The following is a 10,704-nucleotide window of genomic DNA, read 5'->3' as shown; positions in this document are numbered from 1 at the left end:
ACACCCTCTTCCCCCATTAGACAGAGCGGGGAATTGTTTGGGTCTCAAGTCAGTGAGTGCTCTAACCACTGGGCTAAATGCTATATGGTGGGTGATGTAACCACCACCTCCTCCTCCAGCTGGATTTTGAATGGGGTTTGATCCCTAGGGGTGCTCAGAGCATGATAGGTGGAGGAGCATTTATCTTCCCCCAGTTCATGAATCACATTGAGGGTTATGTGGGAGACAGACATCCCCACACCTAGAATGGGGCAGAACATGTGCCCAGCTGCAGAAAATTGGCACCTAGGAAATTTTTACCCTGGAAATCTAGGTGCCTACAGAGCTGGGCAAAGAGTTCTGTGGACCTCAGCAGAGCCTAAACCTGGGACTTTGGCACCTCAATACCTTTGCGGAGCTGGGACTTTGTTCCTCACAACCCAAAATAATGTTGCCACCTAACCACAGGAGTGTTTTGTGGCTTGATTAATGCTTAGAAAATACAGATTTTTCACACAAAAGATGTTAGTAATGTTAATTCTTTAAACTAAGAGACCAGACTGCAGAGTGAAAGTCCTGAAAAGATTTTAAATGGGGTAACCTTATGCACCACACCAGTGTGCTGGTAAGTAGTGGTGTGGGGAGGGAGGAAGGAAGGAAGGTGTTTATATTAGAGGAAATCTTTTGGGCTGCTTCCTGTAGTCTTGAGCTTCTTTGCAGAGTGAAGGCCACCTGCTCCCCCCATTGTTTGCCTTTAATTTGTTTGAAGTCCAATGGTAAAAGATTAAAGCTTCCTCAACCAGGAATGGATTTTGTGTAGCAAAGGAGACAGAGTCTGCTGTATAGCAAACAGTCTGTTTTAAATTTGTCACAACAAGCAATTTGAAATCATCCCTAGAGAATCCAAACTAGAATCCAGAAAGCTCAGCTGATGACAGTGTTCATGTTAGCAGGTAATTAGCAAGCTGGGTAATTTTTATGTTATACTCACAGCTCTTGATGGGGCCAGGTTTTTAAATTCCAACAGCATTGCATGGTGTTTCAAGTCAGTTACAGATGTAATCCTTTGCCATAGTGGATGTCACAGCTCAGTTTCATTTTGTTTGATCTTTTCCCTTCCAGTCTGCCAGCACTGAGACAGTAAGTCCTAGTTACCTTAGAAAAACATGACACAATCACTTTATTTAAAGCAAATAACCCTTCAACAACTCTGGTTTTCTAGGTAGCATTTAGTATTACCCCTTTAACTGGTGCTTATTACCTGTTACACCAGTCAGAACCATAGCAGTTAACAAAAAGAATACACATTCCAGGCTCAGGCTCCAACTTTGCTGAGTTGATACAGGGACTAGCTAGACTAAGCCACCTTTCTGTTCTCCTTATCATGGGACAACTGGAGGGAGAAACAGCAACTGGAACAATTTAAACAATCTCAGGTCTCCTTTAACTTAGTTTCAGGCACCTTAATAGTTCTGCCAAGCAATGATCTGAACAGGCACTACTCACTCTGACAAACTCCCCACCCTCTGTATCAGGCAGTGGGTGTAGATCCATTTTTGCATCACCTGAGAATGCTCTGGGTCATGTGTGGGATCTGCTACTGCCACTAGAAGGCCTTAGCAGCACCTAGCAGTTGGAATAGAGAGAAGAGGATCTGGCTCATTGTCACTACAGGGTTGCCAGTTGTCTTGTTTTCAACCGTAACACCTAGTCGAAAAGGGACCCTGGAAGCTCCCATCAACACTGCTGGTGGGGCTGTTAAAAGACCAGTCGGGGGTGCTGCAAGGCTAAGGCAGGCTAGTCCCTACCTGTCCTGGCACCGTGCTGTGCCCTGGCCTGGAAGCGGCCAGCAGCAGGTCCAGCTCCTAGGCAGGGGGCGCCCATGAGGCTCCACATGTTGCCTGAGCACCAGCTCTGCATTCCCATTGACTGGGAGCAAGACCAGCTGGCCGCTTCTGGGACACAGCATGGTGCCAGGACAGGGAGCCTGCCTTAACCCTGCTGACTGGGAGCTGCCCAAGGTAAGCCCATGCCCTAACCCCCAGCCCCAGCCGAGCCCCCTCCCAAACTCAAAGCTCCCTCCTGCACCCCAAACCCCTCATCCCCAGCCCCACCCCAGAGCCTGCACCTCCACCCTAGAGCCCTCACCAAGATCCCACACTCCAACCCCCTGCCTCAACCTGCAGCCCCTTTCTGCACTCTGAAGCCCTCAGCCCCACTCCCGAGCCTGGAGTCTCCTCCTGCATCCCAAACCACGCATCCCTGGCCCCACCCCAGAGCCTGCATCCCCAGCCCAGAACCCTGACCCCCTCCCACACTGCAACCCGCAGTCCCCTTCCACATTCTGAATCCTTTGGCTCCACCCCTCAGCCTGGAGCCCCTTTCTGCACCCCAAGCCCCTCATCTCCAGCCCCACCCCAGGGCCTGCATGGCAGCTGGAGCCCTCAGACCCTCCTGCACCCCATCTCCCTGTCCAGCCCAGAGCCCCCTCCCATACCCCAAACCCCTCATTTCTGGCCCCCAGTTAGAGCCCTCACCTCCTCCCGCACCCCAACTCCCTGCCCCAGCCCAGTGAAAGTGAGTGAGGTGAGGGGAGGGGAGAGTAAGCCACCAAGGGAGAGGGAATGAGCAGGTGGGGTCTCAGGGAAGGGACAGGGCTTGGGTATTCAGTTTTGTGCGATTAGAAAGTTGGCAACCCTACTTGTGCAGGGAAGTACAGTCAATAATGAGTGGAAAATGTCATAGCTAGAGAAAAATTGTTATTGCAAGAAAATGGGGACCCAAAAGGGGAAAACAGAGGATTGGGTTTTATTTGTTTATATTTTATTATTTAATTTAGTATACAAGTTTTGCCAGAAGCTTGGGGTGATATTTAGGCTATTTTTTATGCCCTAAATTAATGGCTTAGCATCTTTAGTATGCTGGCTGACTTGTTGCTAGTTTAGTGGTGAAACATAGAAAACTTGAAACTTTTACAATCTATCATACCAGAACTTCAGGAGATTTTTCCTGGGCTATCAAAGAGGAACTACCATTAAATCTAAGCTTTAATTGTTTGAATCTCCAGGGTTACATTTCATCATCAACTCTTATGTCAGAGCTGGTCCTTTTTAACTGTCAGCTGTGGTATGCTTTAAAACATTATGCTACTTTCTTTAGGAGTTGTACAGAGTTCAGCATTATGGGAGAAATAATTATGTTTGGTATATATTTGCATTGATGAGGTTGAACTGCTTTGTCAGAACCTTGTATTTATAGAGTCAGAGCAGCATCTCAGGAAAATTATCTGAACATTTCTGGGTAATTTGCTAGCAAAGGGCATGTTGAATAGAGCTGGTTGGGAATTTATTGACAAAGCTTTTTTGGAGGGAGTCAGAAAAGGTGGATTAATTGAATCTAAAAGGAATGGTTTGGACAAATTTCTCCACTTGAACATTTTTGGGGGGAAAAAAATCAAAATTGTCAATGTCTTGCTTTGACACTTTCAAAAATTAAAAAAAAATAGTTTTCCAGTTCAGAATTACATTGCTTTGAAATGTTAGCTAATAGTATAAAAAATTAACATGGTTGAAATCAAAATATTTGAAAGTAATCAAAACAACCTTTTGATTGTCCTAAACCAGGTTTGCTTGGGGGTTGGTATTTTAGGTTTATGAATTTTTTCCTAGATTGACTTCCCCCCCACCCCCATTCAGGACAGGAAAAATGTCATGGGATGGAAAAATTGTTTCCCCCCAGCTCTAATATTGATTTTTTTTAAAATGGTACAAAACAGAGCATTGAATGTGTTCAGTGAAGTTCATATTTTGCATGTACAACCCAGCCACTGCAATTCTCCTGCTTTCTTCCCGACTGTGCTCTGTGGTATCACCAGAATATCTTTAACATAATGTACAATATACATTCAGATATACAAAAGAGAGTTCGATTTATTCCTGCTAAAACAGATTTTAAAATTTGCCACCCCTTAATGGGAATCCATGGAAACTGCCTGGCTATATTGTGACATTGATTATGCCATTGAGTAGATTTACCAGTTTGTGACGAACATTCCCATCTTCCAGAAATGTATTGTATGTTCCCACACAAGCAAAGCAAGTCAGACTTCTCAACTCCAAAATATGCTTATTGCAAAATTAGCATATTCAACTCTGCCTATGTGAAGTAAAGAAACTGATACAGAATATGAGAATTACCTTCCACAGACATGGGAGAAGGAGAGAGAGAATGACATTCCAACCAACATGAAAACATTGAATTTTCTTCTAGGATTAATTTCACATTCCAAATAACAGGTAGCCATGCTCCTCTTCCATGTTGTTTGTATGCAATGTTAACCTGTACAAACACAACAGGCCCAATTCTCAGTGGCCTTAAGGCCCAGATATGCTGCTCTGGCAACAAAAGTGGCCTTAAAGTGTGTAGAAGCAGTTTCCTCAGAATTTCTTCTCAACCACTGAAAAGTGGTGTAAAGGGCCCTATGCCAGTCATACTCCCAGCCCTTTACATGGCAGGGGTACAGCACACTGATTATTCATGGCTTCACAAAGACCACAGAGGACTATAAGAAGCAGAACATAAACTAGGGTCTTCCCCAGGCTACTCTAATAAATACCTTGGGCTGGGAAGGCTCCTTCATGTGCCCAGAATATGGGGAGCATAAAGATGGTTAAAAGTAGTCTTTGCCCTTTCATTCCTGTCTCAAGTGCAGAAATGGAGGGACTGAGAATCAGGCCCAGGAGTAATATTTGACAAGTCCTCTTCTCTTGAGAACCAAAATTCCCAACAGTTATAAGGAACTTCTTGAGGATTCAAAATGGGAAATAAAAGGCCAGAGCCCCAGCTGGTGTAAGTCAGTGTAGCCCCATTGGAATCTAATGCCAATTTCACCAAGGATCTGGCCCCAAACTTGCAAATGTAACTGTGCCTACAGTGGGAGTGAGATCATTTCCTAATTGCTAACTGCCATTCATTTGATTACTAGGTTTATTTATAGGTTGTACATATTTGTGTAACTAGAATGTAGAATTTATTTTCCATAAACCATAGCTGTAGTGAGCTGCCCATAGCATAGGCTGTAAAGAAAAGTCATTTTCTCCATGATTACTAATCTGAGAAGTTCCAAAAGAATATTGGATTCATAACACCAAGGTTAAACAGTGTACTTGTCCTTAAATATGTATGAAATATACATCAGATTGGACTGTGGTATCTATCCATTCATTACCGACCGTTACCATTTCTTGTAACGGTAGCTCTTAACTGGCCATTTCTCAGATTATTTTGGCAAGATGAGTTAGCCCTCCTAGAAAAATATTGCCGTGGGCTTGAATTGCTTTCTGTGTAGATTGCTGATGCCAAAAGCTGTTTGGTATCTACTGTGACTTCTGTTAAGTATGCACATTCCATTTTTTATTACATGAATAGCCTTTCTGAGTTTTGTTGTATTGTTCCAGTCTTGTCACATTTCTAGACACAAAACATAAAAGCCAGCACAATGCTCTGAATTACAGAACTGACAGGTACATAACTTTCTATGGCAAAAAATCCTCTAGTGTTGCATGCCTGTTTTTATTAGAGCCTTTAGGTGTCTAAAGGTCCCCCGTTAGACCTAATAGGATATGAACATTCTTGGATGGTATCATTCTGATTACATACACTGGTTTGAATACTTGTTCTTTTTTTTGATGCTTGAGGCCCAGTTTTGCCCTTACTGCCATTGTAATTAGGAAGATCAGACTCAACTGCAAGTATAAAACCAGTGTAACTCCACTGGGCTTTATTCTCCACTTCCTTACACTTGTGCACTGTAGGTATCTATCTCACTTGGTAGCATTATCCACCTGTTTACATTCACTTTGCAAAGGTGTGAATGACTATGCAGAGAGAAAAGTCATGCAGGAAAAAAAAAGAGACCTATTGACTTCTGTGGCGTTACTCCTGGCATATACCAATGCAAGTTAAATTGGTCTCAGTGAAAGCTGCTCCCTAGTAACAGAGGAATAGAAATAGGCTTTAAGCAGTTACCCCAATCCAGACAGTCCTCCCCATATAGCCGCAAATAGAGTGAATTCTCCTCCTACAAATCTCACCTCCCTTTGCCAGGGCTCAGCCACCTTCATCACACCATTCCCCTACTGACGCAAATCTCACTTGACCCTGCAGAGACTTTCTGTGCAATCTAGGTCCCACGCTGCCAGAGGCTGTGGAGCCTGGGCAGGCATTAGAAAAGGGTACAGGTGGAGTGGGCACATAGTCACCTTCCAGACTCACTGAAATTAGTCTTAGAAGATAATACAGCCCTAGGTTGTATTATGTTTTTCCACATAACACTCCTTCAGTGAGTCCTCCACTGCCTTAGGGGCAACCATGAGCAATGCGAGCCAAAATGCTGCTCCAAATGTTGAGAGCCAAGTGCATCCAGGGAGTGGAGCTGGTGCAGAGGCAAAAGGTGCAGAACTCTGCACAGGCAGCCATGGCTTCTGTGGGATCTGCAGTTAGAGGCGACATCTACAGCTTATAATGTGGTGGGGGTAAACCCTGCCCCTTCTCCCTTGAGGCACAGTGTAGGGGAGGAAATCTCTGAAGGGAACCTCACCAAGCTTCTTACCTTGAGCCTCCTTCCCATGGAGAAGAGTCTGGGTACTGTAATTAAAAGGACAGAATAAGGAATGGGAGGGCCCAAAATATTGACCCCGATTTTGGGATTATCTGGTTTCAAAGTCCATATAATGGCTACAGGTGAGTTTGTTAAGTTTGCTTGTAGAGGGGTTCTAAAGAAACGTTAATGATTTTTCTTCCTAAAAGTCAACATCCACAGCTGAGCACTCAAGTGCAATACTGCAATAAGAAATCAGTGACTTCAGGTGAAGGGGCAGTAAAAACCAGAATCACAGCCGAGTTTCATATATCCCATTCATATAAGTTGTATATATAAAAAAAGAAAACTTTCCCAAACACAACCACATATGAGAATGGAGCAGTAACTGAGTGCCTTTCAGTGACTCTAAAGTTTCCCTTACAAAAAAATTAGGCCTATCATCTCCTTCCAAAAATATGGAATCCCAAAACCAAAATTCCTACCCCAAAAAGGGAGAAGTGCCACAGACTATGAAGTTCACTAGGCCAAGGTTCACCAAAGGACTTTGGGACCTAATTCCCACTTTAGTAGCCCATGTCCAATATTTAGGCAGCACCAAGATCCTCAAAATTCTTGCTCAGCTTCCACCTAACTCTGTGGGTTCCTACAAGCCCTTGGCACCTACATTTTTGTTGTAAAAAGGTCCTGTAGGCACCTGAGTTTGTCTCTGGACATGCATTCCGTGCTTTAACATCTCACTCACCAGCATAATCTTCAAACTTGGTGAAGACAGGTGGGACAACACCTCTCTTGCCCACAGGGCCCAATCCAGTAAGTGTACTGTGAGCATACCTAACACTACACAAAATGGCAGGGGTAAGGGGAAAGAAAGGCATCCTCCCTTTATCCCAGTGGTTAGTGAACTCATTCTGTATGTGGGAGACCAGGGTTCAATTTCCCCATTTTCCTCCTGAGGATAGAGGATTTGAACAGGGGTTTTCACCTCAGGTGACAAGTATTGGGGGTAGCCATGTTAGTCTGTATCCACAAAAACAACAAGGAGTCCAGTGGCACCTTAAAGACTAACAGGTGCATAAGCTTTCGTGGGTAAAAAAAACCTCACTTTTTCAGATGCACCTCAGGTGAGTGTCCTAGTTACTGGATCATGGAGTCATTCTCACACTCTCCCTTGCCTAATATGGGTATAATTAATTATACACAGTGGAATGGCTTCAGCAGGAGAGACAGAGAGACCCAGCTCTGAATATCCCATACCCCAGTGGTATGGCTTCTGCCTGAGAGGTAGGACACGCCTAGTCAAATCCCTTCTCATCAAGCAGAGGGAGAAATTGAACCAAGATCTCCTATGTCATGGGTGAGTTCCCGTATCACTGGGCTAAAAGTTGTAAGAAAATTCTTTTCTTCCCCTTCATTTCACTCCCAAAGAAGCATTGCTAACACTTATAGTGAACATAAAAAATGAAATAAATGTCAGAGGTAAGAGAAATGAATCATTTGACCTTGCATTATAGCTACTCTTGGAAGGACAATGCCTTTAATAGTCACACATTAAGTTTAAATATAAAATGCAGAATTTCCTCAAAAACGAACACCACATTTTGATACATGATCATAACCAGTTGCTTATTGCACCCAGTGCTAATTAACTGTCAGACTTCATTCATTGATACCCAAAACCATTCTGTGCTGTTGAATTATACCAAAATCTTCAACAGGAAATGCAAGTGTTGTGCATTCTCAAAGGAGGATGCAGTTGGGGTATGTGTGAATTGCACTTTCCAAAACTGGCCTTGTCCTGAAGGGACACCTCAGGGAATCTTCCAAACAACTGTACTAGAGCAGTGGTTCTAAAAGCCAGTCCGCCGCTTGTTCAAGGAAAGCCCCTAGCGGGCCAGGATGGTTTATTTACCTGCCACGTCTACAGGTTCAGCCGATTGAGGCTCCCACTGGCCGCGGTTCGCCACTCCAGGCCAATGGGAGCTGCAGGAAGCAGTGGCCAGCACATCCCTTGGCCACTGTACTAAAGCACCTTAATCTGCACTCATAGCAAACTGTAGAGGATGAGCAGCCTACACACTGCAGGATAAGAATGGCAACACTGGGTCAGACCAAAGGGCCATCTAGCCTAGTATCCTTTCTTCCAACAGTGGTCAACCCTAGGTGCCCTACAGGGAAAGAACAGAACAGGAAATCAAGTGATCCATCCCGTCACCCATTCCCAGCTTCTGGCACATAGAGACTAGGGACACCATCCCTGCCCATTCTGGCTAATAGCCATTGATGGACCTATCCTCCATGAACTTATCTAGTTCTTTTTTGAACGCTATTATAGTCTTGGCCTTCACAACATCCTTTCGTAAGGTGTTCCACAGATTGACTGTGAGTTGTGTGAAGAAATACTTTCTTTCGTTTTAACCCTGTTGCCTGTTAATTTCATCTGGTGTCCCCTAGTTCTTGTGTTATGAGAAGGAGTAAACAACACTTGATTTACTTCCTTCAGACTAGTCATGATTTTATAGACCTTTATCATATTCCCCCTTAGTCATCTTTTTTCCAAGCCAAAAAGTCCCAGTCTTATTAATCTCTCCTCATATGACAGACACTCCATGCCCCTAATAACTTTTGTTGCCCTTTTCTGAAGCTTTCCCATTTCCAATACATCTTTTTTGAGATGGGGTGACCACATCTGCATGCAGTATTCAAGATGTGGGTGCACCATGGATTTATATAGAGGCAATATGATCTCTTCTGTCTTATTATCTATCTCTTTCTTAATGATTCCCAACATTGTTTGCTTTTTTGACTTCTGCTGCACATTGAGTGGATGTTTTCAGAGAACTATCCACAATGACTCCAAGATCTTCTTGAGTGGTAACAGCTAATTTAGACCCCAACATTTTATATGTATGGTTGGGATTATGTTTTCTAATGTGCATTTCTTGGCATTTATCAACATTGAATTTCATCTGCCATTTTGTTGCCCAGTCATCCAGTTTTAAGAGAACCTGTCAAGGCTGATTCCCACTCTGGCACTTCGAGTGCAGAGGGTGGGGGCCCACAAGGATTGTAAAAATTAATACTGGCCACTCAAGGCTTGTATTAAACTCCCAAGGTTACAGCTTTTCTCTGACCTTGGCTTGGTAAACACTGCCACCACCCAAATGCAAAACCCCTTTTGGAACCCAAGAAGATGCACTTTGGAATTCCTTCCTGTGGGGTACCCTCAAGTCCTTTCACTACCCCTCCCTCCAGGGAAAAGCTGAGAAAGAAAACAAAGGAAATTAGCTGTTGCCACCAGCTAAAAAATAAACATATGCACAAACCTCTTAGTACACCAAAAATCCAATCCTGTTCTTAAAAAAAAAAAAGTTTATTAAAAACAAAAAAGAAAATACATCTGGAACTTAGGCTTTTGCTAGATTTTAAAAGAGCAATTCCAAAAATTAAGCACCTAAAATAGCTTTCTTGGGGGTTCAACTTAAAGGTTACAAGAAACAAAATCATCTGGGGATACCACAGAAGAGTCCACTAGCCATAAGAAATAAACAGAAATAAACCTAATCATTTCTTTCTAAACATTCCCGATCTACTTACACATTTGGGTGTTCCTACACCATTGTCTCATCTACACTTTGAGACCCTGCAGTTCTGCCTGCCTAACTGGCCCTGCATGTGGAACTGGAACCATTTCAGAGAATGCTACCATGGAGGTCCTGGACTTCAATCTCTTACCTAGCAGCCTAAATTTGGCATCCAGGACCTCTCTTCTATCCCGCCCTAGGTCAATGGTACTTAGGTGTACCACGACCACTGGCTCCTCCCCAGCACTATATGTAAGTCTATCTAGATGTTTTGAGAGATCTGCAACCTGCACACCAGGCAGGCAAGTTCACCAAGTGGTCATCGCAAACCCAGCTATCTATGTTTCTAATGATCGAATCGCCCATTATTAATACCTGTCTCTTTCTAATAACTTGAGTTCCCTCCCCCGGAGAGGCATCCTCAGTGTGAGATGATACCACAACATCATCTGGAAGGAGGGTCCCAACTATGGGATCGTTTCCCTCTGCTCCAGTTGGATGTTCTCCTTCCCTGAGACTTTCATCCTCCTCAACAGCACAGAG

General features: G+C 43.8%; 1 protein-coding gene across 2 annotated transcripts in view; it reads left to right on the top strand.

Annotated features, from left to right (window-relative positions):
• The first annotated feature begins 1,014 nt into the window (after positions 1 to 1,014).
• The window catches only part of RGS17 (regulator of G protein signaling 17), a 177,861-nt gene continuing 168,171 nt past the window's right edge, over positions 1,015 to 10,704 (top strand). For both annotated transcript variants that reach the window (XM_045009284.1, XM_045009282.1), the window contains exon 1: positions 1,015 to 1,119. In XM_045009284.1, the coding sequence (XP_044865219.1) occupies positions 1,058 to 1,119 (62 nt within the window). In that variant the 5' untranslated portion in view covers positions 1,015 to 1,057. The remainder of the gene's footprint in view (positions 1,120 to 10,704) is intronic.

This window comes from Mauremys mutica, chromosome 3 (assembly GCF_020497125.1).
Source record: "Mauremys mutica isolate MM-2020 ecotype Southern chromosome 3, ASM2049712v1, whole genome shotgun sequence".
Classification (NCBI taxonomy): Eukaryota; Metazoa; Chordata; order Testudines; family Geoemydidae; genus Mauremys; species Mauremys mutica.
This window is presented reverse-complemented; position numbering and strand designations above follow the sequence as displayed.